At 41.5% G+C, this 19,033-nt stretch overlaps 1 protein-coding gene across 2 annotated transcripts in view; it reads left to right on the top strand.

Moving 5' to 3' along the window:
• The first annotated feature begins 7,185 nt into the window (after positions 1–7,185).
• Positions 7,186–19,033, top strand: part of PTPRR (protein tyrosine phosphatase receptor type R) — a 156,482-nt gene continuing 144,634 nt past the window's right edge. Inside the window, exons 1-2 of one of the 2 annotated variants that reach the window (XM_074573239.1) lie at positions 7,583–7,728; positions 9,154–9,225. Coding sequence is in view for 1 of the 2 variants with exons in the window: in XM_074573229.1 (XP_074429330.1) it covers positions 7,215–7,728 (514 nt within the window). In the remaining variant the exon portion in view is untranslated. Of the gene's footprint in view, positions 7,729–9,153; positions 9,226–19,033 lie in introns of both variants that reach the window. The other variant, XM_074573229.1, reaches the window with a different exon arrangement.

Genomic DNA, 19,033 nt, shown 5'->3' with positions numbered 1-19,033 from the left:
CACAAAGAATCTGGCATTCTTTTCCAAACTATAGTGTTTACTTTACTGTCCGCAGACCCTCAAGCTTCTATTGCCATCTCCTCCTGTTTCCCTGACTACTTTTTTTCCCATCTTTTGTGTTTTCCCTCATCCACTACTGTACTTCAGTTTTTCCTTTTTCAATCAGACTGCATCAGAGTATTAATGCCTGTGCTGTCTCATGTTGCTAGTATTTTTCTTTCCATTCATACTTGTTTTGATATTCCCCTTTAAGTTTCTCCTTTACACTGCCAGGAGCAGGTAGAGAAAGACGTTCCCTGTATTCCAGCCAGGCATGCCATAATATTGGTCAAGCATGATTCGCTGTTGGTGAACCCACGTTGACCACTCCCGATAAATTTATTTTCCTCCACATGCTTAGACATGACATCCAGAATGAGCTGTTCCATCACGTTTCCAGAGATGGAGGTGAGGCTGACTAGCTTGTAGTTTCCTGGGTCCTCCCTTCTTGCCCTTTTTGAAGACTGGAGTGCCATCGGCTTTCCTCCAGTCCTCAGGCACCTCTCCTGTTCTCCATCTCCTTTCAAAGATGATGGGGAGCGGCTTAGCAATAACAACTGCCAGCTCCCTCAGCACTCACGGGTGCATCCCATGGATTTGTGGATGTCATGTTTGCCTAAATGATCTCTAATCCAATCCTCCTCAATCAAGTGAAAGTCTTTCTTTCTCCAGACTTTTTCTCTTACCTCCAGGGTCTGGGATTCTTGAAGGCTGGCCTTAGCAATAAAGACTGAAGGAAAGGCAGCATTCAGTAACTCTGCCTCCTCTGTATCCTCCGTCACCAGGGCATCCAGCTCATTTGGCAGCAGGCCCACATTTTCCCTAGTCTTCCTTTTGCTACTGATGTACTTGAAGAAGGCCTTCTTATTGTCTTTGACATCCCTCGCCAGATCTAATTCCAAGTGGGCCTTAGCCTTCCTCATTGCATCTCTACATACTCTGATAAGGTTCCTATATTCCTTCCAAATGACTAGTCCCTTTTTCCCCATTCTGTAAAACTCCTTCTTCCATTTCAGTTTTTCCAGAAGCTCCTTGCTCATCCATGCTGGTCTCCTGCCTCCTTTCCTTGATTTCTTACTTATAGGGATGCAGCAATCTTGAGCCGGGAGGCAGTGGTGCTTGAATATTAACCAGCTCTCTTGGACCCCTCTACCTCCTAGAGCCGTACCTCATGGGATTTCTCTACCTCTCCTGAAGTCCAGGGTTGTAATCCTACTCATTGCCTTGCTTCTTCCATGCAGTATCCTGAACTCCACCATCTCATGTTCACTGCAGCCAAGGCTGCCCCCAGCCTTCACATCCCCAACCAGTCCTTCTTTGTTTGTTAGTACAAGGTCCAGCAGCACACCTCTCCTCATTGTCTCCTCCACCACCTGTGTCAAAAAGTTATCATCGATGCTCTGCAGAAACCCCCTGGACAGCGCGTGCCTTGTTGTGTTCACTTTCCAGCAAATATCAGGGTGGCTGAAGTCCTCCGTGAGAACCAGGGCCTGAGGCTACTTTCAGCTGTCTGTAGAAGGCCTCATCGACTTCCTCTTCCTGATCAGGTGGTCTGTAGTAAACACAACAATATCACCTCTATTAGCCTGCCCCTTAATTCTTACCCGTAAGTTCTCAACTCATTTTTCATCCACCCCTAGGCAGAGCTCAACACATTCCAGTTGCTCTCTCACATAAAGAGCAACCCCACCACCTTGCCTTGCTGGCCTGTCTTTCCTAAAAAGTAGGTAACCACCCATGACGGCATTCCAGCCGTGTGAGCTATCCCACTACATCTCTGTAATTGCAATGAGATCATGGCCCTGCACCAAACACAGATCTCTAGTTCTTCTTGTTTATTCCCCGAGCTGCATGCATTCGTGTACAGGCATTTCAGAGAGGTAGTTGTGCATGCAGCTTCCCTGGAGGGGTGAAAGAGGATCCACCATAACCATACACACCCTTGAGGTGCTTGGCCTTCTAGTTCTCGTATTAGGAGGCACCTAAGGAACATTTGTTGCTGCTCTGGTTGGCCTGGCTTGTTCTCCAGTTGGATGTGATGGCATAAGCATTGCCATTTTGGACCCCGCCCCCTGAGTCCTTCAGTTTACACCAAGTTGGCCAGCCTGCTGCCAAAGATTGCCTTGCCTGTTCTAGACAGGCAACTCTCCCTAACAGGTTATAGTCATCAAAGAATGTCCCGATGTCATCCAGCCTAAGGTGCTGCAGGTTTTGATGCATTAAAACTTCAACTACTAGTTGCAAGTATATTTTAGAAACATTGTTTGACAAGCCAATGAGCAGCCAAATCAGGCAAATTTTCATTAAAATCAAGCTTTGTGCTTATACAAGGAAACAGTGAATTTTAAATCAGTCTGACAGAGATGACTGGCAGTTTGTTCTTGTTTACTTGGGCTAGAAGAAGAAAGTCAACTTTGCACAAAATTGCATATTCAATTAATTGGATTTTGACTGATTTCTCTTTTATTTCCTATTTCAAGGAATGGTACACTCCTGAAACATAACATCAAAGTCTGAGGCTAATACTGCAAATAGACAAATGCCCAAATTCCCTCACCTTATCTGAACCTGAACTTACCCTAACACTGGCATCTACGGATTAGATCAGAGTTGCCTGAAGTTTGATTCGCTTGACACAGAAGCTCATTATTATTATTATTATCTCTACACAAGTTTAGTTACTTTTGTGTTGAGAGGTTTGAATCTAGCATACTGTGCAACTTTAAATCTCAAGCACAGCTGCATCATTTAGAGATTCACTGTGTAGTTATTAGTAACCATGGGTAACTTTCCTTCCATATTTAAATGCATATTAGCATACACACACATATTTGCGGGTTTTTTACCAGTATTTAATGAGAAAGGCGTTATTTGACATATTTATTTGACATAAAATAACTGACTATACAAATAAATATAGTTCAAGAGATACATTCCTAGCTTTGACTAAAGGCCTTTTAAGGATAATCTGAAACTTCTTTTTACACCTTTTTCTGTCTGTGTTGCAATTTAAAGTATCTGACTTTATAAATCTTGATGCCTCTGGTAGAACATTGGAGGATGATATCTTTACTGCCCTCTGGTATGAATAGCATAAAAGAGAGAAGAACTTGAAATCAGGTAAAGTGGTGACATGGTACCTGGGCTGCGTGAAATCAGAGCTGCCACTTGCTGTTCCAGATACTTGCTACGAATGGACCTGGACAGAGAGCCAAAAATGTCTGCTAACATAGATTATGTCATTGTGGCAGGTTGTTTATCACCAATTCAAAATCACATATATCACCAATTAGAAATCCATAAACAACTTTCTAAGAAGTGTATTCATATCCATATGTGAACTAATTACCTTAAATTCCCCTTACTGTCAGTGGAGAAAAATTGTAATTTGGGGATAGGATTCATCCAAAGGTTGACATCTAAAACAAGTCAGATGAAATACACTCTAGGACTTACTATTTGTCTCTCTCGATAATAAATGGATCTCAGCATGACTAGTTCAGAGGAAGATATCTACCTTGCAGATGCAGGTTAGGTGAAGTGAATCCCACACCTACATTTGGAATATTTGTGTGTCTTCACGTCCCACTTTCAGGCAAAACAATGGAACAGCTAATGCAGCACAGCAGAAAGCAAAGATGACATTTCTGGCACATTTGCACAATTAGGCTTCAGATAGAAACAGTGCTAAAAGACCTTGCCATGGGCAAGAAGATAAATAGCCATCCTTATTATTTCAGATCTGCTTAAAAGTGTTTTACCACTAAATACAAAATGCTGAGACAAGCTATCATCAACATGGCAGGAATAAAAACTCCTACCATGCTCCACATCACATTCATTCCTCTCCTCCTTCACACGGAAAATACAGAGGGAGCCATAACTAGCATCTGAATTGCCAGCTTCATTTCCCCTCTCAGCAGCTTTGTAAACTCCTGATGATACTGTAGAACACCATAGCTTCTGGGTACTGTATGGGAAAGCAGGTGACCTGGAGCTATACATCTTCACATCAAAAGAAAATAACATAACTTTGCTGGCAATCTAAATGCATGAATGAATGAAACTGGCTGCCAGAAGGGAAGTAATCAGCATGGCTAAATGCATTTGCAAGTACTGATGTCTTGCCCTCAGTACTGGTTAGGTCTATCCCAACCCCTCACAGGTCTTGTTCAGTACTTCAACTGCTCACACTGGGGATTAACAGTTGTCTGCCTTGAGTCTTTAACAGGCAGCTTTTGGTCAGATACCCCTTAATCCATTTGATTATTTCCAAACAGCCACACCAAACAGGAGTGAATTGTTTCCACTTAAGCTATAGTCAACTTCTTTAGCAAAAAAAAAAAATTAAAATGATACAAAAATTATAACATGGTCTTGTCAAAATCTGGATAAGGGTCTTGAAGTTTCAGACTAACACACAGTGAATAAAATACCCTTGCATCCTCTCTCTTTCTCTCTCTGTCTTTTGCTGTCAAAGTTTTTGTTTCTCTCAGCTGAGTCAGTGTCAGTTTTTCATGCCTATATTAGAGATTCTGCCAAAAATACACTGGAAAGTCTCAGACCACTTTAGAAGGCTGTAACCCTATAATGACAATACTCATTAAGGAATATGATGCATTTGCATTGGTACAATAATGATTTTGCCCACAGGCAATCTCTCAGGACACAAGTCTGACACTTTTCCTCTAGCAGTTACCTTTCCACACTGTGTTAAAGGAACTCCTCTTCCCATCCCAGCAATATCATTTAGTGTGAGACCTAATTGTACATGTCATGAGCTTTCCTCTGCTGAGATCACTGTATGCACACACATGCATACACCAAAAAGTAGCTATTTTTCTGATTTGCATTCATCTCTCTAAAGAATCCTTTGATCTATGCATATAACCTCCTATTCACCCCTCCTCCTCCTCCAACCTGCTTTCATTTATTACTACACAGTGCTTCAGTTTTCTGCTGAAGCTTGTCAAGGGACAAGAGATATGAGCATCCATATTATTAATCTTAGACAAAAGTGTGATTCTCTCTTCTTCAGGTATATTCTCTGCTTGCTAATCTATGTATTGCTGCCCTATTAAACTGAAGATTGGTTTTGAATTTGGCTTTCATTGTTTTAGCTTCTTCTTAAAGCAATTTGTCAATGGAAGTCTAGTGCAAAATGATTCCCAGACAAGGAAGATGGTCTATTCAGTGCGACAGGGGAGGAAAACAGTAAGAACTTTAACACTTGGACCAGTCTCTCTTAATTGTAACCATCAGCAGCATATTCAATCTGTAACATCTGAAGAGAAGAAGGTACTATGAAAAAACTTTGAAGAGAGTTAGCAATATCCCATACTATTTACCCCACTTACAAATATTCATCATTCAGCTAAACACTTATTTCAGCTCTAGACTCTCTTAGAGTAAGCCACACACTAGTGATCTCCACTCTGGTAATAACACGTTCCGTATTTGGAAATTAAATAAATAAATCAGTGAAGCTAGAGAATTCAAGCTGATGCAACATGTGTTAGCTTGCTTTCTGTGTAACAGCTTCCCACTCCACAGTAATGCTTCCATTTTGCATTGACGAGACTGCCTTTTAAAAAGGAAGCATTGATATAAAATTCAGCAAATTATTCAGTCTTAGCTTCCCATTGAATTCAGCTTAAGGATGAGTTGGAAGCCTAAATGTTTTCTTGGATGTGGGCTCAAAATCATATCTCAAGACAATTTTCTTAACAGAATAGTGGTGAGTCATCTGGTCTTTGTGCCTCAAGGCTCTACAAGTGAGGTGAGTAGATATTGCTACAGCACTCAATCATATGAAACCACAGCTGCCTCATCTGTAACCACACAGGGACAAATCAATACCATTAGCTTCTGTGGAGTTACCCTATTGATATATTTGACCCTACGTCCTTACCTAGAACACACAAGGGTGATGACTTGTGGACAATAACAAAACATCAGAGGAGTGTAAGTAATTTTTTCTCGTGTCTTTCCCTAGGAGTTGGCTAAATTGCAATTTGGACTGCACAACTTGTTATGGGAAGTATAGCCCCCTACTTATTTTTCCCATATGTATACCTCTGAGGTCTGGGCACCCAGGAACTGCGGTTGTGGGGGCACAAGTAGGGTGCACTGCACGGACAGACTTCTTTCTTTCGCTTCTTTTTGCTTTCATTTCTACTAGTCAGGATTAAACTGGAACAGGATGTGCCGCAATTTGTATATAACCACAGCAAATTATCATCTCAGTAGAGGAAGCAGCAGAAACCTCACGATTTAGCAGGGCATCTGAGGCACAATACCTACAAAAGATATTACTGAGATGACAGGGCTCAAATACCACTCCTTGTTCAAAAATCCCCTTGATCATTTTAATTCCCCGTTTTGGGCAGAGCTCAAGATCGAGTGCTGTCTTACGACCTGAGCCTTCTTTCACTTATGTTGCTGTCAAGCAAACGACCTAACTGTCTATACGTACACGAACAGCCGTGTGGGGGCTGGCAAAGGAAGCTCATTTGCATACGTACAGTCACACATACAATCACATCTAGATATCAGGCCCTGTGCAGCGTTTCCCATCTTTATGTGAAGAAAATTTCTGCACAAAGGTTCATTTAAAGACAGTTGAAAGCTTGGTTAATTAATCTCTTTTGTTATTCTCTACTTAAGAGCATCATTTCAGCCGCAGACCTGACGGTGTGCATTCACTGCTTGCCACATCCAGCAGCAGGCTGTCGACGGATCGCTTGCCGAGTGACACATCTGCCGCTCCCTCTCAAGGTTAGCCTCCAGTGGCTCTTTGGATCAATTAAACTCAACTGTAGAAAATGATCTTGTTACAGGGCTGTCTCATGTTTGGCCTCTTTATGTGGGTCTCTGATAGCCATGTAATCAAATTTCCTAAGTGTCTCCTGCCTGATTAGGTGTTGCATCAGTCTGGTTTGAACCGCTGCCTGGAGTTCAGCGGATCCCAAGCAAATGTTACTCTATTTCTGTATCAGCCGTGATTTCCATCAGGCAGTTTTCGCTAACTGCTTGTTTTACAACACAACGTGTTTCACAGCACATTGAAGGGGAGGACTCCCCCGCTGCAAGCACAAACCCACACGTCGCCCAAGTCCTCCCCGACATGCCAGATCTTCTGAGACGAGCCTCAGCAGCGCTGCGATACTGGGGAGATGCAAAACACACCGCTTCGCTGCAGCAGCGAGTCCCGGCTGCCGCTTCGGCTGGGAGCTGAGGGAGAAACCGCCCCCCTCGCTGTTTCCCTCTCTGGAACCGGAGATCTCGCCCTTCGCCTCTCATCCCCGGACACACCGGCTCCCCGCCGCCCTCCCACAACACCATCTCCCGGTGGGGGGGCGATCTCACCCCGGTCCCCGCTTCTTCCCGCCGCCGGGGCTCTCCCCTCGCCTCACCCCGCGCTGAGGAGGCAGCTGAGGCCAACCGTCCGCCCAACCGTCCAACGGCCCGGCCAACCGCCCCTCCAACCGCCCTCCCGCCCCGCGCGGCGCTGCGCATGCGCAGCCCGCTCCCAGGCATGCTCACTGGCGGGGGCTGGGGAGGGAGGGAGCGGGACGCGGTGCTGCCCGGCTCGCCTCGCCTCGCCTCGCCTCAGCGCGGCTGGCACCATGCGGCAGGCGGCCGCCTGCCTGCGGGCGCTATACCTCCTGCTCCACCTCCGCGCCGCAGGTGAGCGGGTTGGCGGCCGGCGGTCGGACGTGGTGCGGGGAAGGGGTAGAAGGCGGCGGGCATCCGCTTGCGCCCGGCGGCGGGCACCTGTTGTGGCGGGGCGGCCCCTGCGCGGGTGAGGCGTCTCGGGGTGGGGGGGGCTTGGTAGCAGCAGCCGCCGGCGGGCGGGCGCTGCGAGCGTCTTTCAGCACCGCGGACAGCGGCCGGCCCCAGGCGAACCCTCCGGCCCCTGGTCGCGCGGACCTGGCCGGGAGCTGGGGCAGCGGAAGAAAATCGTGCCTCTTTACCCCTTTTTCTTCCTTTTCCCCCCCTATTTTTTAAAATTTATTTGGGGTGTGGGGGAGGCGTTGCGACTTGTATTTGCTCGTGGCAGCAGGTTTTTTAAGAAAGGGGAATTTCAGCTGCGACAGCAAGGCGTTTAGGCTGTAGCGGGGATAATAAATCCTCTGCCTGCTTGGCGAGCAAAACGTGTGCCTCATTCAGAAACGCGGTGAGCGATGAGCGCCCCGGTACGTACATGAAGTTCCGCTGCCAGTTTCGTTCTGATGGTCGCGGCTTATGTTTCTGGCGTAAATCTTGGGCTTCTCTTAAATCATGAAAAACTGCTTGTTTTTCAGAGTCTCTCTCTCCCCCTGTGCAGGTTTAAGTATATGTACTCTTAGGAAGGAAATAAAATCTGGGGTAACTGTATAATTGAATTAAGTTCTCAATTAGAAAAGTTGAAGAGTTTCTTTGTTTTATCATTTATGGCAAGCACAGCTACTTCTGGAGTAGAAAATGGCTGTTACACTCTGCTTTTAACTTCACTGAAACTTAATTAAGGAAAACAATGAAATGCACCCCCTAGGTACTGATTCTTTCGCTCTTGAGAACGTTGTTTTTAGGAGAGACTTTTTAAGATGCAACTAACTTGCATTGTTTTGTTGCAGAATCATTAAAAGTGATAATTGAACTTCATGTTTCTTTTCATGTGGAAACAGTGCATGAACATGTATGCCCCCCCACCCTCCCAAACAAGCTGTGTTATGAAAATAGTTGTTTATATGGAGACAGCGGGAAGCAGGCACTGCATTCTTTCATTTGTCGTTGTCAGGAGAAGTGTTTTGCCTCAGTTATTGGTATTTTATTGCGCTGGAATATTAAGCTACACTTCATAAAATCTCAGGAGCTTCTTTCCTGTATAGTTATAGTTAGGAAGCTCATGCTGTTACGCCTTGTATTCATGTGTGCAAGAGATTATTGACTGAAAGACGGGGAGCATTTCGTGATCCATTTTAATATGGATTAATAAAAAATAAAAGCCTTAAGCTGCTTTTAGATTGTTCTTTTACAACATGTATTAAAATGATCATGTGTACAAAATTATTGTACAGCCTCTATTTGACATAACATGCCTTCTAATCTCAGTGTTTCCTCTATTAACAGTGGACTTCGCATTAGTTTTGATGTCCTTCATTTTTCTATCCTACTAATGGAAACTGTGTTTATATCCTGCCAGTAAGCCATTTACTTTCCTTACTAAGTTTTACTTGTTTCATTAAGTAATTGGGAATGCTTGCAAATGAAGCTTGGCCTTTATTATGAAAACGTCTCTACTCATGAGAAAAAGAGAGGAAAATAGATGTTGATATGGTGTTACTTTGTTCCCTGGGCAATCTTGGAAAAGAATTGTTTTGGAGAAGGCAACAGAGAGGATGGACGGGAACTGAATTCAACCTTTGCATATTGGGCATGACTCCCATTGAGCGCAAGAGCTGTGCTTCCTCGAAGGCAGGGCTGCATACAACTTGCTCGCGTTGGAAGTCATTGAAGATGTCACAACAATGAAATAACATAGCAAGCTTAATCTGCTAAGATTTCTCTGTTTCATCTGATGCAATTAGCAAATTTGGTCTTACACAGGCTACCACTATGGACATCTTTTATGTATAGCCTAAACTTAGGAATTATTGACAGTGATTTTGCAGCTTTGGTTCATGTGGAACCAGAAAATGCATTCCACTTGCCACTAGTGCTAGGTCACAAATTATACCCTGAATGTAAATTTTTTTGTAATGTGATGGAAAATGCTTGGCTTTTTTGTTCTGAGGCTGAATATACATGAGGCATGCTTCTAGGGAATGCTGAAGAAACTGTCGGCAGACATTAACAAAATCTCCCTTGATATCAGTTGGTGATAATAGATTTTAGGGAAAACATAAGTCTATGTTTACTTGAGCTAATGCTACAGCAAAAAAATATCATTCTGTAATGTGTTTAAATAGTGCTTTGTAACGGAGAGGTAACGCACGTCATATTGCAAATCTGGTTTGCTACAGAAAGACAATTCTGCTGTGGTTGTGTTGCAATAGCCACGTATGTATTCACACAAAAATGGAAAATATTCTTGTAAAAAATGTGATTGGGAATTTTCATGTGATTAAAAAGGTACTGTTTTACTAAGTTGATTTAGATACCGATTCCAATAAAGCATGACAGCTGTGTAGGCAGAAAATTAAATCCAATTGTGCTGTTGGTATACCCGTATATTGCTTGCTGAAATCAAAGACACTTGTGTGTGCATCTCTGAAAACAGAATTAGGCCCTTCTGCTGAGTGCAGCAGGTGAACTAATCAACCTGTATAGAGCTTGCTGTTGGATGAAGACCTAAATCTGTAGCGACTGATTACAGGTCAGCATGAACCTTCAACTTGTATTACGCATTGCATGAGAGACTGCAAGGCAGAGCAGGTTATACTCTTTTTTAGTAGGTATGATCTAATACATGTTCTTGCAATATAAAACTAATGTCTCCCAAGATAACTAGGAAGCATTCTTGCCTTATAAAAGAATGGCAGGTGGTAGCAAAACCACAAAGTGACGCATTAGACTATGTTGTAATTAGAGCCGTTTGCATCATCCAGGTTACTCGACTAACTGACTATTTCAACTCATTTTCTTTTTTAACAAATTTCTTGAAGAGAATTAAAATATATGATTAATTAAATATCCAGTCACAGGAAATAGGCAAGGAAAATCAACTAGGCTAGAAAAAAATTTACTCTTTAAGAGAGCATTTTTGCAGAATTTGCTTTTAAGATGAACAAAGCTTGGACCTGGAAAAGCACAGAGTTAACAACTGAATATCTGGTCAGGTCATCTAAGTCATGGTTTCTTGAGCAAAGGCCTTACACTAGTTTGCTAAGGGCTTCTATTACCTCATTTTATCCTTGTCTCCACCTCTCGATCCTTCCCTAAGCCTGTCAGCTGAATCAGGTTAAATTCAAGATAGGAAATAGTGGCATTTTATCTTTGTGGGGCAATGCTGTAATAACATGAGGATTGCTTATATCAAAACCAAAATTTCTTTGACCGCAAACTAACCCTCCATTGGGTAGAATTCACTAGGTGTAGAAAGATTTATTATAAATATGCTAGACTGCTTCTCAGTTAATTGTTACCAAAGTCCATAAGGTGATTTTACTAAGTTCTGCTGAGCAGAAACTAGTACTTCAGCTTTCCTGGTCAAACATGCACTGTGTGGTATTCTCATTGTTGGAAATGACTCGAGTGGACTGTGGTTTCTAATTAAGTGCTGGGGTGCCTATTTTTTAAGAAATGCACAAGCTCTTTCACAAAAATAAGAAAATCTTTTGACTGTACTTCTAGGGTTGACGTGAGATCTGCACAAAATGCATTCACAATCAGATCCATTTCAGTAACTTCATACCAATGAGTGAATAATGCTAGCCTCTAAATAAATTTAGAGTGAATGTGAAGGACCTATTGATTTAAAAATGTATTGGAATTCTGCTTCATTACACTAACATAATCTAAATGAAGCTGGTACTTATAATTGCCTTCTTTAGAAAACATATTGCTGGTCATGAGTGGGTGTTTTTACTAGAATAGACATTTGTGCCTTTTATTAGTAGACTCATGGATAATCAGAGGGTAGTCATCTGTCTCGTTGAAGGTTCTGTTGGGGAGAAATAGTTTTATAATTTGGTATCTGACTTCATATTTTTGAGGAAGTTTTTAGTTGGAAAAACAGACTTTTGTCATGTTTTTACTTGTAGAAGTTGTCGCTACTTATAGTTTTGAAAGACATCGTCTTCTACGAGAGGTTTATGTTCAGTACATCCATTAGGAAATTATTGAGGTTTGTGATCGTGGAATCCCTGCCTAATTTCATTTGTTGTATTATGAGAAGACTGAAACATCTTAGACAGCAAAGGCTGGTTCCAGCTTCTCTGGAAAGTGATGCAGGAGAGTTGCTGAAAAACCAAGAATTGGGCTCTTGGGGGAGTCTGTCTCTCTAGAAGGAGGCTAATGAGATAACAGTGGGCGGCCGTGTCTGGTGGTGGCCCCCCTCCACAGGGTTGTTATGAGACTTGATGTGGGGGACTAGAAGGAGTGGTAGGACTCTTACTCCATAAAGCACAGTCGTTGTCCTGTAGGATTTTCAGCATGGCTTCGGAATAAGTACTTGGAGAAGCTTAATAAGATCTGTTCAGAAATCCTCAGTGTGATTTCCTGGAGCAGTGTTACTCAAAAAAACCCCAAAACAGACAAAACTTCAAGACTGAACCTGACTTCCCTTCATGCCAGCTATGGATTTCTGTGGAGCTCCAGATTGCATGGAGATACTATACATTTACATCCACGTTACGCAGAGCAAAATTTAGCCACAACCTTCATTTGGAAAATTACAGTAATCACAAAATTAGCAAATTGATGCAGCACTTTCTCACACCTTCTGGGAAAAAAAGTCTGATGTGAGACTATACAGTACATTAGTGCCAGGGCATAAGTATGGCAGAATACTTAAGTGCCTTTGGGACCAATGGCTCATTTCTCAATTCACATGAGTAGAGCTAGTGAAATCAATGGTCTGTGGTATCCAGTTTCATTATTGACATTTCAGGCAACAGGCCCATAAAACGAGATGCAAAGTGCCTTTTTGAAAAAGATACCACTGATGCTTAATTCAAATTCACTGTAGCTGTGGATATTTTTGGTCAGAGCTTTTTTTTTTCTTTCCTACTGAAAAGGACAAATTCAGCAAAAATGAATTTGCAGTTGTTTCTATTTTCAGCAGATTGCTTATTAGAAAAGGAAAAAAAATCCTTGCCATCATCTCTCTCTCGTGTGTACTCCCTCCCTCTCTGGGGCGCCCTCGCACTCTCTCACATGCCTGTACGTGCACTCACTCACTCTCACACACACCAACACGCACAGAAAAACAAATTGTGTCGACACATACACACATTTTGTACGAATCGATTTTGTCTGAATTTTTTGTTTTGATCAAAAGTTCTGAACGTTTTTGTTAAGGCCAAATCAAAATATTTTTGTGAACTTTTACAATTGCCCTGTTCTATGCTTGCTTAGCCCTGGTGTAGGTTCCTTGCTCTGAATTTTGACATGTCATGGGTACTGTTCCTCTGCTGCAAAAGGCCTGCCTTTTTGATTACTGGACCTACCTAGGAAAGCGCAGAACCCTTCCTCTGAAAGACTGTGACCTTGTAGCCGTGTAATAAGGGGTTGCCTTTGCTAATAACAAAGCTATAAGCTTTGTTCTGAGTTTGTAAGGCGTCATGACTGGTCAGGTGTGCTCTGCCTGAACTTTCCTTAACCTGACTGTTTTACTTGGTTTAACTCTGCCAGCAGTTTCTCCAGTTGACCAAGTGTCTATATCTGTTTTACTCATTTATCTTTGTGCGGTGTGACTCTAGTTTTATACGGATAGGAGTAACACGGGCTGGGTAGAACAGCAGAGACACTGAGAGTGGAGGCACAGGATGTGGTGTAGAGGAGTACAGGCGTGGGATGATGAGTTGGGGCACAGGCTTGGCACTGAAGACCCCACGCTATAAACAGCTCTGCGATAGGTGAAAATGCACACCTGGAGCTTGAGAATATTGGGTTTAGGAGTTAACAAAGAGAACATAGAAATAGCATCTAACATATGTACATGGCACCATATATAGTAAATTCAGATGTAACCTTACTTACATGTGTAAGGTGTGCTTTTTCTTTGTTCATGAACAAGACTGAGTGTTACAGGCCTGAGAAATTCTAGCTGAAGGAGGCTGTGAGAAGCTATGCAGGAGCATGCCCAATAAGAGCGGTAGGTCTAGCAGCTTCCTTTGGATAGGGAATAGCTTCATTTGTTTTACTCTAACAGGTTTTGTCTTAAGAGGAAGCTGTGGTGTGAAGGAAGGATCTGACCAGGCTTTGTGTTTTGGCATTATTCTCTGAATGATGGAAACAGCCACAGCCTGCAAGTCCCTCTGCTACAAGGACTGTTATATGTGGGAAAATATTTTCCCAGGTGAATTCTTTTGTCCGTTCCAAAACTTCCAATGTGTTGCTTTGTGCGTGTGCTACCAAACCAGCAAGTGGATTCATATTTTTTCCTTTTCAGGTTTGCCTGGTTTGCCTCAGAAAAGCACTCTTGAATGTATGTTCTGTTGTTCAGCAAATTGTGAAGTTGTATTTTAGGCACTGTTTAACTGCATTTTATTGGTAATAACGATTGGTCCACCCTGCTAAAGTTGAACAGTAGTTTGTGTTTGGCTAAGACTGTGTGTAGCCTATCCTAATGAAATTTAGATTTGATTGATGTACTACTTTGCTGACAGTAAGACACGCTGTTAACTAGGTGGTACAGCTGCAAAGCATATTGCCCCAAGACAGCTTTTTTTTTTCATTTGTGCTTTCAACATAATTTAAAACATTTTTTGTTTCCCACTAGGTGTGTTGACTCCTCTTGATATGTTTTGGGTGGGGTTTTTTCCACAGTAAGATAGATGAAACAGGCATAAAATGATAGATTTTGTATCCTTTAAAGTCACTGCCAAAGGAAGGTCCTGCCGCCTGCACCAGAAGGGACAACCTTCACAGCCCAGAGAAGACAGAAGTCTTTAAACCTATAGTAGTGTTTATCCTATGTCTAGAAATTACCAGTAGTTAGCATTTCCCTTAGTATCTTTGTCATCAGGACTCCTGAGAGTTAGAGCCATGCTCATAAAAGGCTAGCATGATAATAAACATTTTAGCACAGATGCTAAGAGATGTTTTTTTTCCCCCCTTCCTCTGGGCCAACATCTACAAGAGAGAACTGCAAACTCTGCTCCGCAGCGTGTGAGTCTTTTTCCATCTGAATGGACTAAAGAGAGACAAGCAATGAATTTCCTAGCTGTAGGAATGCTGGCATTATTGGAGATGATTGATCAATGGTCTGCATAAGTACATTGATCTGCGTCTCACAGTGGCTCTGGGTGGCTGTTCAAGAAGAGATGAACCATTGTGCAAGAGGTGATAAAGACTGAGTCTGTCCAAAGTCTGAGGCTGGTTTGTAGGGTGTGAAGAAAGGTTGTATAGGACAAAGAGCATCTTTCAGGACGGTGAGCTGAACAGAAAGGAAAAAAGCATGTGGAGCTCAGGATACAAAATTTAATTACCAAAGTTTAGTAAGTCTTTTTACTGAAAATGAGAAATTATTTAGCAACAGCATTAAATACTGTAACCCAAATTGCATTTGAGTTAAATTTATCTTTGAAACCAATCAGTCAAGTTTCAGCATGTTTTTCCCTTATGAAACAACTCTACATTTTCTGCCTTTTTTCCTCCAATTTCCAGCTTGTTAGCATGAAAATCTCAAGCTGTGTAATATACCAAGATATCTGTAACTATAAAGAGACTTCAGTGTTATAGCTCTAGTTATAGTATTAAGTGTGAGTTTTAAAACATGCACTCTATATTCACTTGTGCATTTTACTTACTAATCAGGTGTAGCATAGCAGTTCTGTCGATGGATTTGGGGTGACCGTACTACTTACAAGTAGCAAATGCACAGTATACCTCTCGGTACAGAAAATGGGAATGTTCAGGAACATGCCTTATTATGAACCTAATTTGTTCAGATTAAAACAAATAGTAAGACTTGAGACAATGACCTCCAATTGTTTTTCCAGACTCACATGAAGACTTTAGACACCATTATCTTGGCCCTATCAGGTTTACAAAAGAACGTTATGTCCCACTGGGACTCTCCTTTTCCAGTTGAATGAAGTTCTGGTTTCTGGCTCTAGAGGATGTAAGATAAAAAAAAATCTGTAAAACTGTGATATTTTTATGTTTTAAAAAGAGAAAACTGTTTTACTGTGTTACTGGCTTATTAAAGGATCTTGACTATCTTGAAGTTTTTTATCTGTCTATTTTAGAGAAAGTGAAGGTATTTGGGAACTAGGAGTCTGACAATTTTCTGGCAGGTTGCTTTAAAATAAAATGTCAACTGTCTGAGACTATTCAGGGAGTCAAGACAGTCTAGAGAAATCTTGGAATTTCTCTATTAAGCAGAGGCCAACTGGGACAGTCAAAAGTGACCACAGTATCTTTCACATCGGATATACTATTTGTTATAGGCTTTCATTTCTGCATATGTAATAAACGTTTGTAGTGTAAGACAGGCTCAGCAGCACGTGCTATCTAGCATTCTTGTGATTTACTGATCTGTTATCATAAGAATCATAGCATGTGTTGGGTTGGAAGGGACCTTTAAAGGTCATTTAGTCCAACCCCCCCGCAGTAAGCAGGGACATCTTTAACTAGATCAGATTCTTCTTTCAGTTGGTAGAATGGTTATTGCATGAAATGATCTAGATGAAGGAAGGGCAGGCTATCTTCCAGGAGCAAAGGTAGATACAAACCTGCTGCTGAGAAGTTCTGATATGGGTTTGAAAGTAGCCACTGATTGTTCTTCATTTTGGAACAAATAATGACAGAAAATTTTCCATTGACATAAAAAAAAGCTATTCTTAGCTGAGAAATAGGTGAAGATTCAGCATCTTTTTGATTAGAAGAAATAGCATGGAATCACAGTCTGAACATCTCGTCTGTTCTCCTCAATGCCAAGGCAGAACAAACTATAATTCTTTGTAAATACACTTGAGAGGAGGGAATTTTATGAGAAGGAATAAAATTATTTTCATTAAAGGGTGATATCAGCATTGGGTGAATATTACAAGTCAGTCATGGATAACTGCATTCTGAAGTAGAGTTCAAACAGGGTAGTGTGAGCAGAATATCAAAATTCACTTTAGGATCAAGTTTGCTAAGCTTATGGAAGAAATACTTCTAGGAATTCTATTTTTTGAGCCTTGTCCTAAGCCTCATTTTCTTAATTTCTGTGTATGTTGGGATATCTGAAGCTTGAAAGATACCAAAATCACTTTTTACTGTCATACTGTGGTATTTCAGTTCTTTGTAGTTTCTGATGGTTTCCTCAGAGGCCACAAAGGAGTATTTGCCTTTTCTGTATAGGTACAGAATTTGATACAGGAATCCCGGTCTTCTCTTTCTTAAGGGTTGGAGACCGGCAATATTTAAAGGTGATGTGTAGCAGAAATGGTGGTGTTTCTAGTGACTTACTTCTCTGAGTGTCTCATTGATGCATATTGCTTGTGTTCAGAGCTGAGGCTTGCGGGGTGAAGAAGAAACATTTCCCCCTTCGTCAGATTAAGAGGAAGCTTTAGGTTCCCCTGTAGTATCAAGGGTGGCCGACTTGTTAGGGTCACCTGAGGCATCCGTAGCAGTCTGGGAGCCAAAGTCTGATCTTGATTAGGGCCTTATGCACAATCTACTACGGTCAATGAAGTTTTTCACATGGGGCACTGTAAGTGCATGTAACCTACTGAAGTTACTGGGACTATGTGGACTTCACAGAAAACCAAGTTTAGCCTAGTAATTTTCTTGGAACGTATTTGAATTTCTGCGCTGTCACCTGGTAAATATAGATTTGTGTGAGTGCAAAGAATAGGTTGTGTAATTTGACTTGTTAATTTCTCATTTATACATGCCATTACCAAAGTATATTTTGTTGTCCATCTTGAAAATCTGCTGTGATGGACCATATATTGAGTCCGCTGCAGGGACCTGTGTTACTTACGTGATTTTTAGCATTCTAATGGAAGTGAGCCTGCTGGGATTTAGTGGGAAATAGTGATACTGCTGTTAAAAAGTACTGAGATTCAGCAGCAGCCAAGCTTTTTTTGTTTTGTTTTGCTTTTTTCAGTAAAAATAAATTAAATAAAAGGGGAGTTTGAAATATTAAAGTGGGTAGGAAATGCAATATAAAGAATTTCAGGAGAAGCTCAGTGGGTTTGATTCCCTCAGAAACAAAGGAGTAGGAATGAAGGAAGCAAAGAGGAACCACAGACACCAAATATGTCTTTAGTTACATTCCTGTATATTATCTATGATCAATTTTGGTTGTCTGTGAAGGAGACATGAAAATAAATTCAACAAAGAGGTGGCTATGAGAAGTCCTGTTTCCTTGTTTTTATTTTGCCATTCACACAACTCTTTCAATTGCTAGGTAAGACCAGCCCTCAGGATTTTATCAATGAAGCCAACCCCCACAAAGCTTAATGAGATCCCAGCAAGCTTAACAAGCTTTGAAATTCATCTGTCTTTAAGACTATACTCTGCGGTTTCTCTCTCTTTTTTTTTTTTTTTTTTTTTCCTGCTGCTCTCATCTTCCCAATCAAAACCTGAAGACAGCTGTACACATGTGACCTCAGTGGTCGTCTAGGAAATTGCCAGTGTTTGTTTTTACCATTTCAAAGAGTAGCTTTAGGTTTAGCATCATACTTTATACTAGGAGGATCTCTAAATGTACTGCAAAATGCAGGATTCTGTGTTCTGTCTTCTTCCTATTGATTTTCTGCTCATGTATGTTATGAATTGCTTCACTGCCTACTGACATGGGCCTGTTTTTGGCAGAGAATGCATTTCCCAATGATGCATAGCAATACTATAGCACAAATAAGGTATTGTCCTTGATTTTCCTAACCGAAATTTCATGAGGAAATTAGGTCAACAGAATGTAATTACCTACACTGAAATCTCCTAAGGGCACTGGGTAGAGCTGTGCAAATGACTTATTATTTTGATTTGCTTACAGAAGCAAAAAAAAAATCAGAGGCAAAAATCAGTCTGAATAGAACAAAATGATTTCTTGTTCAACCTGAATTGAAACATGTTGTTGGTTCTGAGCTGTTCTTCATGAGAATTATGAGAATTAAAATAACACTGATTTTTTTTAATTTATTTTTTTAAACTAAAGATCAGTGCACAAATGCAACATTGCCATTAACTCCAGCAGCTTCTGAAGAGGAAATCCCAGGCTGATCAGAGTGAGCTCTCTGGGTTCACTTCTCTTAGAACACAAAGTCCCTTTTGTACCACAGTGGGTTCCTTAGAGTGCTCTTCCAGGAGGTGACTAATGCAGCTTCAGTTACTTTTTATCTGTAAAAGA

This window comes from Larus michahellis, chromosome 1 (assembly GCF_964199755.1).
Source record: "Larus michahellis chromosome 1, bLarMic1.1, whole genome shotgun sequence".
NCBI lineage: Eukaryota > Metazoa > Chordata > Aves > Charadriiformes > Laridae > Larus > Larus michahellis.
The sequence above is the reverse complement of the archived record's forward strand: the minus strand, read 5'-3'. Positions and strand labels throughout refer to the sequence as shown.